The 23,590-nt window shown below is 40.4% G+C and overlaps 1 protein-coding gene across 5 annotated transcripts in view; it reads right to left on the bottom strand.

Moving 5' to 3' along the window:
* Nalcn (sodium leak channel, non-selective) overlaps positions 1-23,590 on the bottom strand; it is a 309,764-nt gene that overhangs the window by 29,956 nt on the left and 256,218 nt on the right. For all 5 annotated transcript variants that reach the window (XM_028868293.2, XM_028868291.2, XM_028868295.2 and 2 more), the window contains 9 exons: positions 20,796-20,897; positions 20,310-20,379; positions 18,830-18,921; positions 18,620-18,742; positions 14,132-14,188; positions 12,651-12,771; positions 12,425-12,556; positions 10,998-11,165; positions 9,303-9,407 (listed from right to left, as the gene is read on the bottom strand). In XM_028868293.2, coding sequence (XP_028724126.1) covers positions 9,303-9,407; positions 10,998-11,165; positions 12,425-12,556; positions 12,651-12,771; positions 14,132-14,188; positions 18,620-18,742; positions 18,830-18,921; positions 20,310-20,379; positions 20,796-20,897 — 970 coding nt within the window. The remainder of the gene's footprint in view (positions 1-9,302; positions 9,408-10,997; positions 11,166-12,424; positions 12,557-12,650; positions 12,772-14,131; positions 14,189-18,619; positions 18,743-18,829; positions 18,922-20,309; positions 20,380-20,795; positions 20,898-23,590) is intronic.

Genomic DNA, 23,590 nt, shown 5'->3' with positions numbered 1-23,590 from the left:
GCATGTATCCTAGTGGAGGCTTTGACCTAATGCTGCAAAGTCTCTAAACGAATGATTCCTCCAAAGAAGTCACAGCGTGACCAAGAAAGATGCTCACTAACATAAGACACCAGGAAAATGCAACTCAAAGCCACTGTGAAATATTATTTTATACTCACTGAGAACTCTGTGATGAAAAGGTTAAAAAGGCTGTGGAGAACAGAGATCTTCATACTTGGAACCAACACACACCATAAAGCTAGGAATGGGTAGTGTGGTCCAGCCACTGTTGGAAATGGTCTAGCCTTCCCTTCAGTGATTGAACAGACCAGTGGGTGCTATGCTTTGGGCATGGTTTGAGTACATAGTCTGAGGATCCTATGCAGGAAGCTTAGTTCACAGAGTGTGCCATGAGAAAAAGGGGATCTTATAAGAGCAGAGACCCGGTGAAGGTCATTAGATCAGTGGGGTGCTGTCCTCACAGACATGCATGATAATTCCTGACTTGTAGTTCTCACAACAAAAACAATAAGTTGTTACAAAAGAGCAAGGCTAGTCATTTCCTAGTCTTTGGCTTGCAGTCTCACACTCTCGCTGTGTCATTTGCCATTGTGTAACTAGCCAAGAGGGCCTTCACCAAGGTCAAACGGATAGAGCTACCCAACCGCAGACTCCTAGTTTCCACATCTGTTAGTTAAGTAAACCCTTTTCCTTTAAAAAAAATTCTAACATCACGTATTTTGTTACGGCCATGGGATATTATTATACCAAATCCAGAAAACATGTCTATAAATAAAAATAAAATAAAATAAAATAAAACTGTTACAGAAATGTCTATGCTGACAATGTTCATAATAGCCAGAAGGTGGAAACACAAATGACCATAACTGGACACACAAAAACAAATTATCATATATTCATTTGCACAGTGGACTAGCCATAAAAAAGGATGGAGTACTGATAAATGATATACATAGATGACAACTGTAAACACAGATATGCTAGGTTTAAAAAGACAGTCCCAAAAGACAGTATACTATATGACAAGTGGTCAGTTAGACTGGAGGTAGAGTCGGGGGTAAAGCGATGGAGGCAGCCAGCATATACAGGAAGTCTTTGTGTGCTATAAAAGTGACCACATTCTCCAACTGTAGAACCTTCAACATGTCAAGAGTCATTCAATAGCATACTCCAATGGGGTGAATTATGCAACATTTGAATTATGTCTCAATAAAGAGCTGTTAAAAGGGTTTACAGAGGGGAAAAAAACATGTTTTGTTTCATTTTCTGTCCAATCTCCCTTTGGTTATTTTTGGCTAGGGTTATATTTTGAGCCCAAACCTGGGTTTGGCAAAATTTTTGATCCTCATCTCTTCCTGGCTCCCCATTTCTGTCCATGGGTTAGCATGCCATTCTTCTCTGTATCATAACCTTGGAATTGTCACAATTTTCCTTGTCCCTGGTGGATCATCTCTCCACTGTTTGTACGTGTGTGTTCCTGTGTGTGTAGAGGCCAGAGGGTGACATCTGTGTCTTCTTCAATCATTATGTTTTGAGATAAGATCTCTCACAGAACAAGTAGGCTACTCTGGCTGGCCAGCAAACTCTAGGCATCCTCCTATCTGTCTCCCACACACTGGGGTTATCAGTGCAGGCTTTCTGTGCCTAGCATTTAACAGAGTGTTAGGGTTTGAACTCAGGTCCATATTTTACATGCCAAGCACCTTACCAATCAATCCATTTCCCTAACCCCCCATATCTCTATTTTTGTCTCAGTTGATTTAGTAATGGCAAGATTACTTCTTTCTAGATTGTCAGTAAAATTCTTTAAAATAAAAACGGACTACTTTTGACCTAAGTAACAAAAGTATGAAAATTACCGGAAGGAAAATTTACTTGTAATTCCCCAGAGACATGCACAGTTGATTTTCTGCTGTATATTCTAGTCTTTTTCTTATGCATACATGAGGTCTTACAGTTTATTTTATCTTTTCATTCTTTTAAGCTAAAAATATACTGAAGTTATTTTTTCATAATCTTATCCATTCATCTACATCATTATCTTTAAGGGATGTATTGTCATATATTATATTATATAGAGGCCCCACAATGCATTTGTCCTTGCTGCCCCTTCCAGTTTTGTCTTTCTGAGCCCACCTTTCATCACACAAGGCATCCTGGTAGCCTAGTTAGAAGTACAGTATGTGGGGCCAGGATGCTTGCAAGTGAATCACAGTTTTCCTACCTATTACATGGATGACCTTCTGTTGTATGACAGTTTTTTTTTTTTCCAAATTGAAACGTTCCCTTGAGGAGGGAGAAGGAGTCCCATGAGACTCAGGAGATAAACAATGGAAGAACAGAAACTTGGAATGTTCTACAAGGCCCATCCCCTGCAGTACAAAAAGGAGTAAACTGTAGTGGAAAGAGACTGGCTATCTGAGCTGCAGAATGAAGACTTAGCTGAGAGATTTCTCAGACTGTTGAACTGCCTGAAAGCTATGCGGAAAGCTTGAGGGTTGTGACTTTGTTGAGCTTTTGCTGATGTGGGCTTTGTGGTGATGTAGCTGCTTGTGAATCATCTCTGCTTCTTGTAAATAACCCTTTACCCATACTCCAAATAAAAACTCCATGGTGCACCAAGTTGGACACTGGTGCAAACATTACTTTGGTGTGTCATGAGTTCCCTTTCTAGGGTGAATAGATGTGTGTGTGTGTGTGTGTGTGTGTGTGTGTGTGTGTGTGTGTGTGTGTGACAGAGAGATAGATAGATAGAGAGAGAGAATGAGAGAGAGAGAGAGAGAGAGAGAGAGAGAGAGAGAGAGAGAGAGAGAGACTACAGCTTTCACAAATTATTTAATTACTCTGTACTTGCTTTCCTCATTAATACTATATAGGTAACAAAAACAGTCTGAGGGATGGTACTCTGTGCTTTGTGAGTCCTAAGAAGCTAAGAAGTGCCTGTTTCCTCTCCCAAACCTTTTAGGTTTCTTCTTTCTCATCGAAAAACTTTTCATCTCATCATCACTGTCTGCCATCAGAACCTTGTGAATCTCCAACTTAAACTTCTGGCCTTATTTTTTAGTCTCATCAACATGGAAGGGAAATGAAGCTTAATAGTGACTACCTGTGGTGATATATTGTGTACTCTAATCAACTTGCTTGAGGATCAAAGGACAGAGCCAGCCACTAGATTAGACATAGAGGTCAGACAGTGGTGGCACACACCTTTAATCCTATCACTCAGGAGGCAGAGATCAGTTTGGATCTCTGTGAGTTCAAGGCCACACTGGAAACAGAGCCAGGCAGTGGTGGCACACATCTTTAATCCCAGTACTGGGAAGCACATACACCTTTAATCCCTGGAAGTGATGTCTGGGCAGAGAATGGTCTATAAGATGTGAGGAGACAGGAACTACCTCTCTTTAGGCTGAGGATTTCATTGAGGTAAAAACCAGTGGCTGGCTGCTCTGCTTCTCTGATCTTTCAGCTTTCACCCTGACATCAGGATTTTTATTAAAAGACCGTCTGAGATTCGAACAACAACTACCTGAGACTACTATGGGCACTTTATATAAGGAAGCAAATTTCTTCTTCTTTTTTAAAAATTTCCTAATTAATTTAATTTTACATATCAGCCATGGATTTCCCTGTCCTTCCTCCACCCACCATCCCCCCAATCCACCCCCAATTCCCACCCCTCCAAGGCAAGGACTCCCCTAGGGATTCAGCTCAGCCTGGTAGATTCAGTGGAGGCAGGTCCAGTCTTCTCCTCCCTTCACCTAGGCTGAGCAAAGTGTCCCAGCATAGGCATAGGTTCCAAACAGTCAGCTCATGCACTAAGGACAGGTCCCAGTCCTACTGCCTGGGGGCCTCCTAAACAGTTCAAGCTAATCGACTGTCTCACTTGTCCAGAGGGCCTGGTCCAGTTCCATGGGGGCTTCTCAGCTATTGGTTCATAGTTCATGTGTTTCCACTAGTTTGGCTATTTGTTCCTGTGCTTTTTCCAATCATAGTCTCAGTATCTCTTGCTCATATAATCCCCCTTCTCTCTTGCCGATTGGACTCCTGGAACTCCACCTGGGGCCTGGCCATGGATCTCTGCATCTGCTTCCATCAGTCATTGGATGAGAGTTCTATCATGACAGTTAGGGTGTTCTGCCATCTGATCACCAGAGTAGGTCAGTTTGGGCTGTCTCTCGACTATTGCCAGTAGTCTATTGTGGAGGTATCTTTGGATTTCTGGGGATCTCTCTAGCACTTTGCTTCTTCCTATTCCCCTGGGATCTTCATTTATCATGGTATCTCTTTCCTTGTTTTCCCTCTCTGTTCTTAATAGATACCTCTGTGTAGAAGTGCTCTAGAGGAGGAAACAGATTGGGAAGGAAGAACTGACTAGACAAAGCCATTGCATATGGGGGCCCTGATCTCAAGCCTCATGCTCCTGTTTTGACCTGGCTCTATTCAGTGACCTCTGGGTAGGCTTGGCATCTTTCTTCACTCTACTTGGTCTGCCTGGGAAGGTCTTTCCCTTTTGGCTTAGATCCTTCCCACTTCCCAAGCCTTGCTGGTGTGGTTGCTTTCAATTGGAAGCAGAGCTTTCCACACTGAAATAAGATGGCACATGACTTCCACTGCTCACATGCTGCATGACTGCTGGCTTTATATCACAGTCTCTTGAACATGAAGCACATGTTCTGATCAAATAGAACTGCTACAAAACCAGTGATTGATTCGGCTCTCCAATCCTATGTCATTTGACTTGTAATAAGATCTTAGATATAACCAATATTAGAAACCATTTGTCCAAAGCTTTCCTCAGATTTTGTTTACTGAGCTTTGGTGACTAAACTCTGGGTTCTACTTCTGTCTGCACTGATCTCAAGACATTTGCTGTCAAATTCCCAGAACAGGAGCAGAGGAGGTAGTGTTTACCTAACTATGAGAAAAACAGTTTTCCGTAACTAGAAACCATGGCCTGAACAACCCAAGCCAGATTCCCTCTAAGTGCCCTTTAAAAGAGCTATAAACTCCAAATATTTGTGTATCCAGCTTCTCTTTGCTATTTTAGAAAGATGGGCTAGGCTAGTAAGATGGTTCAATACATAAAAACACTTGCCTGAAGACCTGAGTTCTACAATTCACTATGCAAGGAGAAAATTGACTCCTGTAGAGTATCCTCTGATCTCCATATGAAGCCATGGCACATGTTTACCAGCATATCTCTCTCTCTCTCTCTCTCTCTCTCTCTCTCTCTCTCTCTCTCTCTCTCTCTCTCACACACACACACACACACACACACAGAGAGAGAGAGAGAGAGAGAGAGAGAGAGAGAGAGAGAGAGAGAAATTCAATAACAAAACCAAAGCTAATTAATACAATTTTTTTTAACAAGATGAACTGATGGTCCCTTTGCCCACACGGTATTCTTGGATTTGGTCACTGTCTTAGGGTTTCTATTGCTGTGAAGAGACACCATGAACACATCAACTCCAATAAGGCTATGCCTTCTAATAGTGCCACTCCCTATGACCAAGCACTAAAACACATGAGCCTATGGGGGCTATTCCTATTCAAACAACCACATTCTATCCCCTGACTGTTGTAGGCTTGTAGTCATAACATAATGCAGGAATACATTCAGTCCAACTTCAAAAGTCCCCATAGTCTGTAACAGCCTCAAAGTTGTTTAAAAGTTCAATTAAGTCTGTTCTGAGACTCATGCAATCTCTTAACTGTAATCCCCTGTAAAATCAAAATGAAAAAGCACATGATATACTTACAACATACAATAACACAGGATATACATTGCTGTTCCAAAAGGGAGGAAAGAGAGCATAGTGAGGAAATACTGGACCAAAGCAAGACCTAAAACCAGCTGGCCAAACTCCAAACTCTGCATCTCCATGTGTGATACCAAAGTGCTCTTCAGATCTCCAACTCCTTTCAACGTTGTTGACTGTAACACCTCTCTCTCTCTCTCTCTCTCTCTCTCTCTCTCTCTCTCTCTCTCTCTCTCTCTCTCTCTCTCTCTCGGGCTGGTTCCACTCCCCATTAGCAGCTCTCCTCAGCAGGTATCCTATGGCTCTGGCATCTCTAACATTTTGGAATCTCCAAGACAATCCAGGCTTCACCTTTACAGCTTCACACAGTGGCCTCTCTAGGCCTCCATACAGGGACACCCTTGACACATGCCTGGCCTCAGCAGCTTTCCTTACTCACAGAGGGAAATACCACAATCCCTTTCTTCTATCCTTGACTCTAAAGCCAGAACCATGTGGCTAAAGCTCCCAAGTTCTACTGCTTGCTGGGTTTGGAACATGACTCCTTCATTCAATTACATCTTCACCAGCTTTCTGTTCTTGATGGTTTACTTTACTGCCTAAGCTTGGTTGTCCTGAAACTTGATCTGTAGACCAGGCTGGCTTCAAACTCAGAGCTCCACCTGCCTATGCTTCCTGAGTGCTGGGATTAAAGGCGTGCGCCACAATACCTGACTCTAAGCTTTTCTTTAATTCCTTTTTATAAGTTGGAAGCTTATCTTTCCTGAGGTCACCACTCCCTTTATTCCATTTAACATCGGGGATTGTCTTTAATCTGTTTATCTCCTTGAACACTGAACTTAGCACCATTCCATTTCCTGGTGCTACTTTCTCCTCATATTGTACACTTTGTAACTTTCCTTTCTTAGCTTGCTCCTTTTCATTGTAGATCTGCATAAGCATGGCCACTAATAACCACATAACACAGTCTACACTAGGCTGTTTTAAAATCTCCTCTGTAAAAGCAATTAATCCCAAACTCTTTAATTTAGCCTCAGGCATATTTTTTGGACAAAGGCAGAGAGCAGCTACATTCTTCACCAAAATATCAGAACAATAGTCTCTAGGCCACATACTAACATTCCTCTCGTCTGGAACCTCTTGAGCCAGGCCCCCATAGTTCAAATCACTCAGCCCCACTGTCTTCCATGTTCCTACTAGGATGACCCATTAAGCCCCACTTAAAGCATTCAACTGCTTTTCTAATGCAAAGTCCCAAAGTCCACATTCCTCCAAACAAAAGCACAGTCAGGCCTATCACAGCAATATCTCACTCCTGGTACCAACTTCTGTCTTAGGGTTTCTATTGCTGTGAAGAGATACCATAGCCATGGCAACTCTTATAAAGGAAAACATTTAGTTAGGGCTGGCTTCAGTTCAGAGGTCTAGCCCATTGTCATAACAGGAAGCATGGTGGCATGCAGACAGAAATAATGCTGAAGAGGTAGCTGAGAGTTCTACTTCTGTATCATCAGGCAACAGGAAGAGAGTGAGACACACTAGGCATGGCTTGAGCTTCTGAGACTTCAAAGCCTGCCCCCTAATGCCACACTTCCTCCAACAAGGCCACACCACCTCACCATGCCACTCTCCGTGACCAGACATTCAAACACATAAGTCTATATGGGACATTCCTATTCAAACCACCACAGCCATTTACTCTAGAATCAGTTAACATGTAAGGAGAGAACACTTCTCATGATGTCAGTTCCTTCTGGATGTTGCTGCCCTGTTCAATGGCTGTATCATGAAGCTTTCCTTTAGAGTTTCCCACAGACCTCATTGCTTCCATCAAGAGGACAAAAGCATCTCTGCTATGTTTGCTCATCTACAGAGTGCTTTCTATCCCCCCACAAGTCAGAGGTCCTGGTTTGAGCTGGTTATGAGTACATAATAGAACACCATGGTGCTCTGAGGCCATCATTAATACAGCAAGTCACCCAGGATTCCTACAAGGCTTCAACTTGAAATGTTGTTATTATCTTTCTGGATTTTGTTCAGTGTGAGGCTAAAATAACTCTTGATCCTTACATAAGCCCGTGGATGAATGCATGAGCTCTTTATTAATTCCTTCATTTGCTGATATGGTACATCATGACATTTGTACCAATACCATGTACCAATACCATATTCCTTGTGATGTTTTCTCAGGGTAATGGAAGTTCTAGAATGTCTCTCTCCCTCTGGAATGTCTGAAATTCTCTTATATTAGTGTATTTTATAATATTTTGCCTGGACAAGATTCCTGTTATGCTTGATAATAACTACAGAACTCAGAGTTTTTATCATATTGAATCCATATTGGTCCATTTGCTAAAATGTATATGCCAAATTTAGTCTTACTAGGTCTTTGAGAGACACATATATTAATGGAATGAAAACATCATTTTACTTGGATGAGAGAGAAAATAATTTTGTTAGTTTGTACGCCATTCACATTTGACTTGCTTTATTCATATACTTGTAATATTAAATAAATCTCAAGAAAATGGACATGGGAAGGCAGAGCAGAGATGAGCTAACATTAACCAAACTATGTACCTTTATTTTCTATTAGAGAACACAAGACTACATTTCCTAGCTTTCTTTCATGCATGGTAAGGATGTGCTGTTTCTGTGAGAATATAGGTTGTAATGATATGGGCCCAAAGCCCTTTATGACAGAGCTGGTATCCTGCTCTTATCTACTACCTGGGAAGACTTAATGAAGGGTAAATTCACCAGGCAGAAGGAACTCAAATACTCATTTGGTATTTGAAGAACTGAGTAGCTTTTCCAAAATATAATACATACATGACATTATATAATGTTACCAGGATAGGAGGCTATTACAGCTAATTTTCACTTATTGGCACTGACTGAAGAAAGATAAAACAATGTTGCTGTGAGGTTATGAATGATCAGATCTTTGTTGGGAACCTTGTAGGCTGTCATAATGGGGATACCTCTGGGCAGTTACAAGTGAAAATATATACATTGATTTTCTTATGGATAGGATGCTCAGAATGGAAAAGAAATAAAAGGGGTGTGGGTGTGTCTCTTTCTCTCCCTCTTTCTTTTTCTTTCTCTCTGTGTCTCTATCTCTTTCTCTGCCTCTCTGCCTGTCTGTCTGTATGTCTCTCTCTCTCTCTCTTTCTGTCTCTCTGTATCTTGGGTGGGGTAAGTGTTATTTGCTAGTGAGTTTCACATGACCAGAGAGAAAGATCAAGTTAAAGAAAAGTTTCAGAGGCTCTTAACTGTAAATCTTGGGTGGGCACACTCATTGTCAGAAGTGGAATGGTGGTTAGTTCTGGGACAGAAAGGAGGAGGAATCTCTGAGATGTGTTTAGAATCTCACAGATTTACCGGGAAAAGACATACTACATGCTTACAGCAAAAAAGGAACTTGTGCGAATAGAATTCTTAGAGTTTGTGAGGCCTGGTGACCACTGGTACACACATATTACAAGGAATGGCAAAACTACCTTGGTTATAATTTCAAGACAGTTGAGAAGGTCTTACCCTTCTGATAATGTTGGGATCATTGCACTTGGCTAGCTTTCCAGCAAAGAGTTGAACCCCAAAGCTTGCAAAAACAAGCATCAGTGTCAACAACAGAATGGAGACCTGAAAGAAATTAATGAAAAAGTAAATCTCTTGGTGAAAGTTAAGTATTAGGTTTAAATAGTGATTTTTTTTAAAAAAAGACTTTTTTTAAAATAACATATTATGTATAATTCATGTTTGTTTGCTTTTTAGTGATATCTTCTGATTTCTCCACCATGGGTCATTCATTCATCTTCTTGAAATGAGAAAAGAAAAAAAAATTAACAACAGTTTTTAAATTTTTAAAATAAAATCATACGGCTTCCATGCTAGAGAATGAAACAAGGCATTTTATATGATTTTTGAAATCAATACTTTTTATTTCAAAGAACAAGAGAAAATGTTAAAATAATTCTGTTGTTATCCATTTTCCCCAATGGAGTCACTTCTTTACTAGCTGAGCATAAATTAGAGGGATGGTGGCTTTTCTTTCTTGTAAGCAAGGGCGCTTGTGGGGAGCACACTGTGTACCATGACTCTCTATTAGCTATCTTGGGCTCCCTCTGCTGGCTGCTGCTTTTGTCTCAGCAGAAAAAAAAAAAGAGGTAAAAGTTAATTCTGTGGCAACCTCAGAACTGTACTGGATGGATAATCTAAACAGATGTCTTAAGTAATCTAAAGTTGTACAAAGGCCTCCTCAGGAGAAAGACACAGTGAGATTCCCTTCAAAACCCTATTAGTGGTCCAAAAACTCATGTATGTGAACTGCCTGGTGTGGTGACAGTGTCTTTTCCTTCTCACGAATCCATGTGTTACAGCTTTGTACAAAAGAAACTTGGTCTTTTAAACAAACACATCTTTAAAAACATGAGCAACTATGAACCTCTGGGGACATCACAACATACTTGTCAAATGTTTTATTCTCAACTCAAACTGCAGCTGAGCTAACACTACTGTTTTTAGAAAGCAAGCATCTGTCCATCATTCCCCTTTCCTTACACACAAGCAGGAGTCATCCATAATAAAAGAATTTTGTGATATTCTTCTGGAAGATGAAGACTGTTCTGAAACAGACTGTGAGCAATGAACCTTTTACTTCTTGTTTTATCTCCAGCCCTGCTCTTAGAAGACACTAATATGATGCGTGCCCATCTGAAGATCACGTTTCCCCTTGAATCGTATTTGTATGTGTTATATGATGTTTATTGAGGATGCTCAAAGTAAGGTACATCTATATGATGCAATTTAAAATCTTGTTAACAGTTATAAAGGGACAAAATCTGTTTTCCATGCTCAATGGGACACACTGAACCCAAATACATCAATTCTCAATCACATTTATGAAGTAGACGGGATTGTATTTTGTTATCATCAATGTTTAGAGAAAGGAAATCCCAGAGTAGAAACTGGGGTCAAATGTGGAATGAAATAGTGGATCCTAGCTCTCTGGTTTGCCATACATTGTGCCTACAGGTGTTCTTAGAATAAAATAAGTCAGAGCATTAGTGGGTGAAGTTTCTAAGTTTCCTTGTCTCCTTTCTAATCCTCTGGCAATGAACAAAACTATGTAGACTTGCTCTTGCTTTCCAAGTCTCCCTTTATCCCCAGTGACATGACAGGACTAGATTGTAGTGAAGAAAAAGCAGAGGAGCAGATGGGAGTTTCACATACCAAAAAAATTTCCTTGAAGCCACTGAAAAGTTCTCGAACAACTTTTCTCATTTGGGGCACCAATTTGAATATTCGCAGAGGTCTTAGGCACCGAAGAACCATCAGAAGTTGGGCTCCTGATTCAGCAGGCACATTTTGAGGCATCCAACAAAGAAATATCAGACTCACCTAGATGGAAAGATAATCTCTGGAATTTATGCTGTCTCTTCTGCTGTGCACATTTCCTTCCATTCATGGAGCAGAGACTCCATGAGTTATATGTGGGACAGACACTTGCTGTGGGATGGTCTGTATGTCAAATGCTCTGATTGGTCAATAAATAAAACACTGATTTGCCAGTGGCCAGGCAGGAAGTATAGGCGGGACTAAGAGAGAGGAGAAAGGAAGGAACAGGAAGACAGAGGGAGACACTGCTAGCCACTGCCATGACAAGAAGCACGTGGAGACGCTGGTAAGCCACAAGCCACATGGCAAGGTATAGATTTATGGAAATGGATTAATTTAAGCTATAAGAACACTTAGCAAGAAGCCTGCACGGTCATACAGTTTGTATGCAATATAAGTCTCTGTGTTTACTTGGTTGGATCTGAGCGGCTGTGGGACTGGCGGGTGACAGAGATTTGTCCTGACTGTGGGCAAGGCAGGAAAACTGTAGCTACAGACACTCATAGGTGCACACACCATCTGCCAACATTAAACAGTGAGTTTATCCTATGCCTGCAGAGGGCTCTGGAGAAAGGCTTCTGGTGTATGGGGTAGTGGGTCCTCCCCACATTCCACCTTGTGTTTTATCTTACTGCTCTTTGATCTTTGTCCCACTCATATTCTGCGATGGGATTCCTTTCATCAAGGACACTGCTACTTTATTGGTGATTGACAATATGTAACCTGCCACTCAAAGAAATTCTCCTTTTTCATATTGAATTTATGAACTTTCCAAGTCCATTTCTATAATTCCCCAATTAAATTGAACAGAACACTTGAATGGCTACCAATGATAGCCAGAATTTGATATCAAGAGGTTCAATAATTACTAACATGATTTATTTGACACAAATATTTTTGTATTATAAGAGCTGTAAGAATTATGGGATGCAAACTGGTTTGATGCTTTAGATTTTTACTAATGTAGCATCCACACATAAAACTGCAATTGCTATATTTAACTATATTTGTAGATATTATAATATCTCTTATATAGATTATTTGTTTAGATTTGATGTTCATAGCCTTTATTTACATATAATAGGTCATTGTAATTTATTAAATAATTAAGTTATGACAACTAGACCTCAGACATCCCACTCTTTTATCAGGGGTTGCAGAAAACTATATTTACATATTTAGGAAAGAATAAAAACTTATAAGATAGATAAATATGTCCATGATGCCACCAGTTTTATATTTAGGAAAGAATAAAAACTTACAAGATAGATAAATATGTCCATGACACCACCAAAGTCCCTGATGACAGCAGTTGGAGTGAAAAACAAGCCATCTGCCATAATCTTCAGATTAAGCTCAATGCTCATGAATATCACAAACACATACTCAGCAATCTGAAATGGGCAATGACACTTTGGTTGTGACAAAACAGCAAAAACATGGTAGTATTTTTCTACTGAGCTGGAAGCTAAGATTTCTCCACAGTACCTGTAAAGTGGGTGCATGCATGACTCTCCGGAAGGGGGATTCAAACATCATGGAAATGCAAGAACAGATGGTTACGGTGATCATGACCCAGTCCAGGTAAGTGACCAGTCCCAGCAAATCACTGCCAAAGAACAAACATAATTGAGAAATAGAAATGCTCCATCCATGTCTGCAAGGCAGAGACCATGGGTTTGGTGACTGTGGTGGTACTGTGTTCCCCAAAATATTGTGTACCCTAATAAACTTATCTGGGGTCAGAGAACACAAAAGCCACTAGATACTTAGGATAGGCAGTGGTAGCACATGCCTTTAATCCTAGCATTCCAGAGGCAGAAATCCATGTGTTCAAGGATACAGCCAAGCATGGTGACTCATGCCTTTAATCCCAGAAAGTGAGCCTTTAATCCCAGGGAGTGGTGGTAGAAAGCAGAAAGGTATATAAGGCGTGAGGACCAGAAACTAGAAGCTTTTAGCTGGTTAAGTTTTTAGGTTTTGAGCAGCACAGTTCAGCTGAGAGCCATTTGGATATGAGGACACAGAGGCTTCCAGTCTGAGGAAACAAGATCAGATGAGAAGTTGGCCAGGTGAGGTTAACAGTGGCTTGTTCTGTCTCTCTGATCTTCCAGTGTTCACCCCAATAACTGGCCTTAGTTTTGATGTTATTAATAAGACCTCTAAGATTCCTGCTACAGGTGACTCTATCATAACTGGTGTTTCTAAAAAGTTTTCAATGGTATATTTCATCTATATATTGTTTGTATGTGATGTGTGTTTGTGTTACATGCTTATGTGTTCATGTGTGTGTGAAGTATGTGCACACATGCCTGCATATGTAAAGGTCTGAGGTAGATAGTGGGTTCTTTTCCATCTTGTCTTTAATCTGGTGCTATGGAATAATGCTTTTGTATACTGGCTTAATAAAATGCTGATTGGCCAGTAGCCAGGCAGAAAGTATAAGTGGGATAAGCAGACAAGGAGAATTCTGGGATGAGGAAGGCTGAGTCAGGAGATGCCAGCCTGCTGTCCAGGGAGCAGCATGTAATGGCACACAGGTAAAGTCATGGAACATGTGGTAACATATAGATGAACAGAAATGGGCTGAGTTTAAGCGTAAGAACTAGTCCGTAGTAAGCCTGAGCTAATGGCCATGCAGTTATAATTAATATAAGCCTTTGTGTGTTTACTGGTGGGGGAAACGTGAGTGGGAGAGATTTGTCCTGGCCACTAGCAGGCTGGGACACAGGAAATCTTCAGACTATAGCCTGGGTTTCTCACTGAACCTTTATCTGCCCTCCAAGTCTGTGGTTATCAGCACGTGGGGCCATATCTTGTTTTTTCATAAGGGTGCTTGGGATTTAAACTCAGGCCCTCATGTTTGCATTACCCACTGAGCAAACTCCCCAACCTAAAATTTTATATGAGGCAGAAAAGAGCACATGTGAAATCAAAAGCACAGGGAAGAGAGAATTTATCATGCTTACTAAAGTTGGTGGTACTTTGTGTTTTTCACAGCTCCCGTGACAGGATCCGTTTTCGATCTGTAAGAGAGAACAGCACATAAAATTCTTCAACACAACAAGCATGTTAGTAATCATAAGCTTCTCTCCATCTGAACTTCTTTTTATAACTTCTATAAAATGACCATTATGAAATATACTGACTGTTCATCTCTGTGGAAGGCAGAGAACACTGGATAAAAGAAAAACAAAAAAAGAATTCAAATTCCTGGTTTTAGATTTGAGACTCCATTCAAAGATTTCTGGCATGGCTTATTACAAAGTTATTCTGAGTTTGTTAAATGCAAATGGACTGCACAATGTTAATGTAATTCTTGCCTGATTGTGTTTGTATTGGTTATTGCACTTATTGTATATGGTTTTACTATGTTAGCTAAATCTTTTGCTTTTTATTTAGACAAATATGGAGAAATGTGTGATATTTTGATTGTGTTCTGACAAATAAAGCTTTCTTGGAGTCAGAGGACAAAGCTAGCCACTAGCTGACCACAGAGGAGACAGGAAGTGGTAAGGCAGGGCTGAGTGAGAATCTCAGGTCTTTTGGACAGAGAAATGGAAGAAGTAGGAAACAACTGTTGGCTGCTCCCTGTTCTCTCATCTTTTAGGTTCTTACCCCAATATTTGGCTCCCAAGTTTTTATTGATAAAGTTAATTAGATAATGCTTCATCTGGCGCCCAATGTGTGTGTGTGGGGTAGATTATTGAATCTACTTTTAAGCCAAAAAAAGCAACTACTAATCTTAAATATTTTACAGGTATGGATTTTGGTATATTGATACAAATTTAAAGTTAATTTTGTTATACTGTATGTATATTTCTACTCTTGTTTAAGGCGTTATGTTTATGCATATCATTTAAAAATGTAATGTACAATTTAGAAATACAGATTAATAGTCATTTATAATAGTCAAACTTATAGTCATGTTAGGTATGTTTTCAAGGTCATACAGATATATTTAAATAGATGGTCTTTAAACACTTCAAAGACATATAGAACATGACATTTAATATGTTTAATAACCTAAGACTTTTCATGACAGTGAGATATGTCTGCTCCTAGCACCACCAATCTACTTCAGAGAAGTTGATGGGCATTGAAAAGACTCCATATGGAGTTTGCCTTCTTTCTGGCATAAGCCAGCCATTAGGGCAAGAAAATGCCTTTGCTTCAGTACTGTATCCAAACTGGATGAGCAGGATAAAAAACAGATGATTGCTGAACTTTTCCAAGACAAGGTAGGACAGTCCTTCAAAATTCCCCGCTTCACAGAAAAATCTGTCAGATATTCTAGACCTGTAGGCCAAAGATGGATGCCCCAACATTGCAGCAGAACTTTGGGTGAATACTTAAGACAGCCTGATGTCCCTGTCATTAGGTAACATTTTATCCTTTTGGGGTCTTTAATGGAGTTGAAGACTAAATAGTTATAATTATAGTTTTTCTTAGTTATAATAAAAAGTAAATTTGGACTCACAAAGATAGGATAGATAATGAAATATTTTCTCTGATTTTGCCAATTACAAATGGATATTGTAACTGTGATTCTTACTTGATAACTGATTTTGTTATATATAATCTTACTATGTTAAAGTTAAAACCTTCCTTTTTAATTAGACAAAAAGGGGGAAATTCTGTGGAAACCCCTTTTGTACACTGTAAAGACTTGTTACTATGACTGGCCAAAAGCTGAATAAGATGAAGTTAGGTGGGAAAGCCAAACCGAGAATTATGGGATGAAGAAGGGTGGAGTCAGAGGAGTTGCCAGTGAGATGGAGAATGAGTTGGACATACAAAATGGGATAGAGGTAAAAGCCATGATTCTTGGGGCAGTACCTGGATTAATAGACATGGGTTAAGTTGTAAGAGATAGTTAGTAATAAGCCTGAGCTTTTGGCTGATCATTTACAATTCATATTCAGCTTCTGAGACAGTTATTTGGGACCTGGCAGTCGGGACAGGAAATGTCTGATTACAGTTAAACCTTGGCTTTTGTTTAAAGACACTAATTTGAGATGCATGTGTTACTAGTTTGAGGATTTTTTAATAATTATTTAGCTAGACACTTCATCAATTAAAGACAGTTCTTCACTCCCCTCTTCACTGTTGTCCTGTGGGAGAATTAATATGGCGTTTCACTGGAGGTAGATTCCTAAGGCTTAGTTTTAGGGATCCTGTGAGCGGTTGTCAGTGAGGCCCCAGTAATCTTTTTATGTGTGTTTCCAATTACAACAAAATCTTCATCAGGCCATTCAGTTTTGTTGCTGACAAAAGGAGAATTACACCATACTAAATGAAGTGAAGAATTAGTAATTAGATGTTAACATGTAGGCAGCCAACAGGGTAATTCAATATGAAAACTTCACTTGAGCACTGATTAACTTCCACTATCTTTCTTCACTTGGCCAAATCTCAGGGAAGCTTTAAAATTATTATTCCCTGCTTTTAATAGTGAAGACCTTCCTGGAACAGCAGAGGGACAATTGAATGGTGATCACGAGTGAGTCACACATTAGCTGGTATCCTTGAGTAAAACCCTCAGCCTCCTCAGACCTAAGTGTCTTCCTTGGTTGGTGGGGAGGTCTATTAGTTACTTCCTTATTGCTGTGAAAAAAATGACTGACCAAAGCAACTTAAGACATGAGGGTTCTTTCTGGCTCACAGTTCAAAGGTATAGTCTATCACAGAGGGAAGGTCATGGTAGCAAGAGCTTGGGGTAGCTGGTCACATTGTACGTGCAAGAAGCAGAGAATGAGGAATGCAAATGCTCTCTTTACTGTCCCCTTTTAATTCTGATGGGGACTTCAGACCACAGAATGATGTCAACTCACAGTTAGAGTGGATCTCTACATTAATTTACCAAACTAGAAACCATCTCATAGACATGCCCAAGGTTTGTTTCCATGTGACTCTGAATCCCAGCTGACCACCAATATTAATCATTGCAGGAGAGCATATACAGTGATGCAGTCTCCTGTGATGCTGGGACAGTTCATGCTGGTTTCATAGAGATGCTTTAATTATACACAGAGGTGGTGTAAGCAAGGGGGATTATTTTGTTATGTGGTTATGAAGTACTGGAGGTCCAAATTAAAGATGTCAGTAGTGTTATGTCCTTCTGAGTCCTGTGGCATACAGATCCACTCCAGGCCTCCCTCCTTGCAGTGCCGAGTATATTTCAGGTTACATATCTTGACGTGGGCTTTCTCTTTGCAGGTTTGTGTCCAAACTCCCTCTTCTTAGAAGGAAGTGAGATGCTGGATTAGTACCATCTTGAGAACCTTGTTTTAATTTAGCTATGTCTTTAAAGTTCCTGTTCCCAAACAATGCCACATTATGAGACACTGGAGGTTAAGACTTCAACATATAGATTTTTTTTGGTAGAAACAGCTGAGCATTCAACAAGTAATATATTATATGATATAAATTGTTAACAAAGAATATCCTAGTACTTGAATGAGGGCACAAGCAAAGACTAGAAAGTTTTACACCCCCCCCCAGGACTCTCGTGTGTGTGTGTGTGTGTGTGTGTGTGTGTGTGTGTGTGTGGTGCAGGGCATGCTCTTGTGTTTATGCAGGTGAAAGCCACAGATCAACTTCAAGTGCCATCTACTTTGTAGTTTGATACAGAACCTTTAGCTGGGACCTGAGGCTCACTGAACAAGACTGCTAGCCAGTGAGCCCCAGGGAGCTACATAGCCAATCTCCACCTCTAGTGCTGGTGTTACAAGGGCCGGTGCCTTCATGCTTAGCTTTACATGATGCTGGGTATCAAATGTAGGTTTTCAGGCTCAGACTACAAATACTTTATACACTGAGCTATCTTCCCAGTCCTGTGTCAGGACTTAATATCTGTGATATGTACTTAAAGTAACACTAGACAAAAATTCCTTTCACCGATTGACTATAATAGCTGGCTTAGGTCTCCCTAGAGCTACACAACCAGAGGTTCTTACTCATTTCTTCCACACTGGTGAGGTTGAGACATTGGCTAGTGGGTCTTCTCATAACAGCTGGTAATACAAACACTAGATAACATTCTCTTTCCACTTAGTTCTAGAATAAAGGTTTTCATCAGAAAGCTTAAGTCTGACAGAGACCTTGGACAATATCCTTCATCATGTCATTGGTTTTCCTTCTGTTTAATCCTTTCAAGGGAAAATTGAGACTTAACAACACTGACATACACAACTGTCAAAAATGTGTTAATACACAGGGCTGTTAAACGCCTTATCAATGGGAGCCTCCTACAAATGCTACCTGCTTGAAACCTTCCTTTTCTACCTGGTCAGGCACTCAGCAAAGAGGAGCAAGATGATTAATTAGCCCACAGTTTATTTTGTGACCCCATTAGGCCTACACAGTCCTTTTTTTCTTCCTGTGACAAACTCCCTGCTGTTCCCAGGACTCAGGCCAAATACTGGGTCCAAGTGTAGTAAGTGGCCCGTACTTACGCATTGAAGCGTGCTCGGACCACCACGCGGCAGAAGTTTCTGAATCTGTGCTCCCGCCCCACAATGAAGAGTGGCTTGTCGAAGTATGGGTGGTTTTCTCGAAGTTCCTCTTCTTGCACTTTCCTTCAAGGAAACATTTATGGGATGAGACATAGGCCCAGAGAAAAATCCACTCCCAAATGAGAGCCTTGGGACACAGCCACATGGTACCTTTTCATCTCTGCTTGCTCCTTCTTCTCCTGGATCATCTTTATTTCACTGTCTTCTCTTTGTGCATTTCTGTACCGCACTGTATTTGAGTGCTACAAATAAAAGGTATATGTACAGTGGAGGACTTTTGAAGGCCTAAAAGACTATTTTCTAAATTAAAATCAACACTCCTGTTTATATATGCACACTATATGCAGACTATAACATACATGATAGCTATACTGATTTATACACACACATATGTATAATTATCATGCCATATGCATATTGTTTAATGGCCATGAGCATCTTGACAACTGAATTTTCCCTCTAAAATACAAAATGCTTAGCATATTCATATTGAAATTTCATGGTGTGCTAGGCCTTATCATACTGCTGAAGTTATAACAAAAGATTAAAAAATTAAATCAGAATAAATAAGTTAGGGGATGTGTAGTGTTGTATTTAGAAAAAATGTGGGACTGAGATTGTAACTGGAAATCTTTCTTAGCATGCACAAAGCCCTGGGTTCCATCCACAGAAGTGTATAAGTTCGGTATGGTCGTTAACACTGTGTCAGAGGATCAGAAATTCAAGGTAATCCTTGGTGACATAGTGAGTTTTAGATCAACCTGGGCTACAGGAGTCCCTTTGTGGAATGTGTGCCAACACACATTTCCAAAACCATGATCTTACTGAACTCTTAAATAGACTGTACATTTCTACTGAACCACTTAAACAAAAGAACTAGGAATCAATAAATATTGCTCATTATTAGCTCTTGGTATTAATGGTCTCAATTCCCACAACAAAAAGACATGGAATAACAGACAAGAGTATATAAATACAACCCACAGGACCCATTCAGTGTTAAGTATATGTTTATGCTTTAGGGATGACCACTTAGCACTGGATAAGTAGTTAGGGCATAATCCCTGGAGAAGATAGACTCTCCCTCTTTCAGCAGCCATTAATTGCATGTAGTTTCTTCATCTATGGGTGAGGCCTTATGAGATTTCCCCCACCCACAATGGCATGTTGACTGGTATTGTGTTCAGCTCTTGTTAATGCTACCTCATTGGTGAGATTCCATTGGTGCGGTTTCACTGTCCTAGAAGACAGTCTCACAGGAGATGCCTATTCCTCCGTCTCACAATCTTTCTGCTTTTCCTTCTGCGCTCTTCCCTGCACCTTAGCTGCAGGAGCTGAGCTGTAGATGTATCAGGTGGGCCCAGGAACTCATAGCCAGGTGCTCTCTGCATTTTGTGTTATTCTTTTTAACTGAGGCATGTGCTCTGCATGGGATGTCTGTATTTTTTCAGATAATGGTTTATTTTTAGTACTTGGCCATGTAATTTGCTTTCTAAATTTCCTGATTCCCTCTGATAGGAAAATATTTAAAGATGATAGGAAAACTCAGGCATGACAACTGTCTAAGCAATCATTTAAATACACATTCATAATCAAGTTTCCAAAATCCAAGGCATAGCTTAGAACTCACGTCTTGAGTTAAAGTTTCAAGAGATTTGCCCCTGCTGATCCTCTGGCTGTTGGATCCATGTCTTAGTGACCTAGAACAACCACAGTCATGTCAAAACATCTCAAGAACAACTTTTGACTTGTAGTCAATAATCATGAGTAAAGATTAATTTTCCTGATATATCAGAAATGACTCATTTCTTTGTAAAGCATAAGCTTGTGGTCTACCCACCAGTCTTTGATCCCATCTAACAAGTTTTCAGATTTTTGTTCTTTCTGATCTTAAAAGTGAGACTTTGGCTATCACCAAGGAAAGAATCTTTGAAGTAAAGATTTTTAAATCTTTGAATCAGTTAGGGAATTTCTTTATTGTTACCACCAGCAGCTAGAACCAGGTCGTCACCACGCCTGCCTGACAACCAGAGCAGAGGGCTGGGCTTTGTACTGAGACACACTTGTAAAGTCCTTTCCTGAATGTCTCTGGAGTTCATCTTCCTGGAGTATTTACCTGCGCTCCTGGCGGATGTGATGCTGCACACTAAGGATTGACCTCTCCTTTGCTGGCTGCCCCTCGAATGATCCACTCAGCATGCGCTGTCGAGTGCAAGCTCTTGCAAAAGAAAGAAACCCTAGATAAATGCATGGTTTGGCTACTCAGGATGAATAATACATCACTGCTTGTGGCTCTTATTAATTTTAAGGAAACACCAATGATAAGGCAAAATACAGCCAATCACAAACATAGAGGAAAATGACCTTTAGGCTTTGAATCTGAAACACAAAGCCGAAGTTCCATGGCCAAAAGAAGCAAAAAGATAAACAGAAAGCAGCCCCTCCTCCTTGTCCTCGTCTTTCAAATTCCCAGTACAAAACCAGAGCAAGCTTCCTATAAGGGTCACATCAGCATCAGGGCCAGTCATGATATTGATTTCAAGCTTAAACATGGAGGTCTCTTCGAGCCCTTAGGAAAGGTTTATATTTTTTTTTCCAAGCTGGGCCCCTGGAATGATGACATACATCTTTTTTTTCTTTCATTTTTCTTTATTAAGAAATTTTCTACTCACTCCACATACTATCCACATACTATCCCTCTTCCCTCCTCCGACCCCCAGCCCTCTTTCCCAAGCCACCCCACATCTCCACATCCCTCAAATCAAAGTCCCCTATGGGAAGTCAGCAGAGCCCAGCACACTGAGCCTAGGCAGGTCCAAGCCCCTTTCCACTGCACTAAGGCTGTGCAAGGAGTCACACCACAGGCACCGGGTTCCAGAAGCCTGCCTATAGACCAGGGACAGATCCCGATCCCCCTGCCTGGGTGCCCCCTAAACAGTATGAGCCAGACAACCATCTTCTGTATCCAGAGGGCCTAGTCTAGTCCCATGGGAATCTCCACGGGCTTTCACTAGTGTGGCCAGTCATCTCTGCATGTCCTCTCATCATGATCTTGATGGATGACATACATCTTAAAAAGATGTTTGAATCCACTTAGTGCTGCCTATATGTACAATGGGTGTAGGATCATCTACTGGAGCATGTGCAATTTTTTTTGGAGGGGGGGTGTTCATCTCTGAACAAAGTCTACTGCCCTTCTCCCAGCAGCCCTCAATTGCCAATAGCATCTCAGGTAGGGTAGGACTTCATGAAGCCCTTTCCCATCTATGCTGGGATTATGGTTGACTTGCTATTATATATGTCTTACACATGTATTACCTAGCTGCTGTGAGTTCATGTGTACAATGGCCTTGTTATATCCTGAAAATACTGTTTTTGCTGATGACATATACTATTTCTGGCTCTTACATTCTGCTCCCCAACTTTTACAATGCTTCCTGAGCCTTTGGGGGAATTTCATGGGGTTGGCAAGATGGCTGAGTGATTAAAGCAATTGCTGTGTAAACTGGAGGATGGGAATTCAGACACCCACATAAATGCCAGCCAGGTGGGCGTGGCAGCTCAACTCTCATTCCAGGTCTCAGAAAGTAGAGACGTGGAGTCTCCTACATGCAGGTGCACACATATACACATGCATCTGTACTTACATATTCACCCATACCTCAATGCACATACACACAACCACATACATACAATAAAAGTGCTTTTGACACAGAGAAAGATAATCATAGTATATATTCTTGAAAAAAGTGTTACAAATCCAATGAATATAAATGCATTACCAGAGAAAACATCCAAAGATTCCTGCTGTTACTTTAGTAAGGAGCAGGGACCACTTTGGGGATACACCCACATTTTACCACATAGGAGGATCTGTTTACTGGTAGAGGGAAACTGTACTTATTTCTAGAACTACAATGATACTACACAAAAAGATGTGTTTCTAGGTTCAGTTCAGCTAACAAAAGCCAAGCAAAGTCTCCAGTATCGAGGATGGGTGTTTGGAAAATGGACTGAAAAACATAAAGTCATTTTGAGAATGCCTATTTGGAGTGTTATTGTCCTTTAGATGTCTAGACCCCCATCAATCTGTGTAAACCACTAGGATTTAACTTTCAGCCACTGTCGTAACTTTTACTCTTTTATTATAATACTCATCCCCTAAGTCATTGAGACCTATGGGTCTTAAATACAAAACACATCCAATCTAATTAGAACATGTATGTTTGAATGTGAGGGCCCTTCCTATAGTGGAAACAGAAGAAAGCAATAGTCTCAGGCTTAATATTGTAAATATTACGGGGTTATATGTTCAATAACCCAGGCTAAAAATGGTTGACATACTTGCTAGGATGTGTGTTACTACTGTGCCTATTGACTCCAGGCTCTGGTGGCCTCTGTGAAGCATTCTGTGCCCTCCCTGAATGAACAGAGCAGCCAAGTCTCCATAAGTCCCTGGTGCCCTTTCATTATGGCTCCCTTTTCTCTCTTTCCCCAACAATATGGCCAAAAGAGTGAGGAGAAAGTTAGACTCCTACTTCCTTTTTGTCTTTTGACTAATGTTTTTCTCTTTGGATCTAAGAAATTCAGAAAATTATATAAGAGGAGGCTGGAGTTTCATCACACATGGAAATTATGGTCTCTGGATGATTCATACACTGAGCATGGGTGTTGGTTTTCAGTTCCATATTGTAGTCAGAAAACCTTTGCTCAAATGGGTTAGAGTAGCCAAACATTTGCTTTAATTTTCTTTCCATAATTTTTTCTTATATTCACAGCAATATTTATTAAGTAATAATTAAATGCCCAGTAACTATGAGTTTCTTATTAACAAGCAGCTTAACTTATAACACAGGAAGCCAAGAGATCATTTGGAGCCCAGCACAGGCCTGGTTGGCTTCTGGCTCTTCA

Source organism: Peromyscus leucopus, chromosome 9, assembly GCF_004664715.2.
Source record: "Peromyscus leucopus breed LL Stock chromosome 9, UCI_PerLeu_2.1, whole genome shotgun sequence".
In the NCBI taxonomy this organism is placed as follows: Eukaryota; Metazoa; Chordata; class Mammalia; order Rodentia; family Cricetidae; genus Peromyscus; species Peromyscus leucopus.
This window is presented reverse-complemented; position numbering and strand designations above follow the sequence as displayed.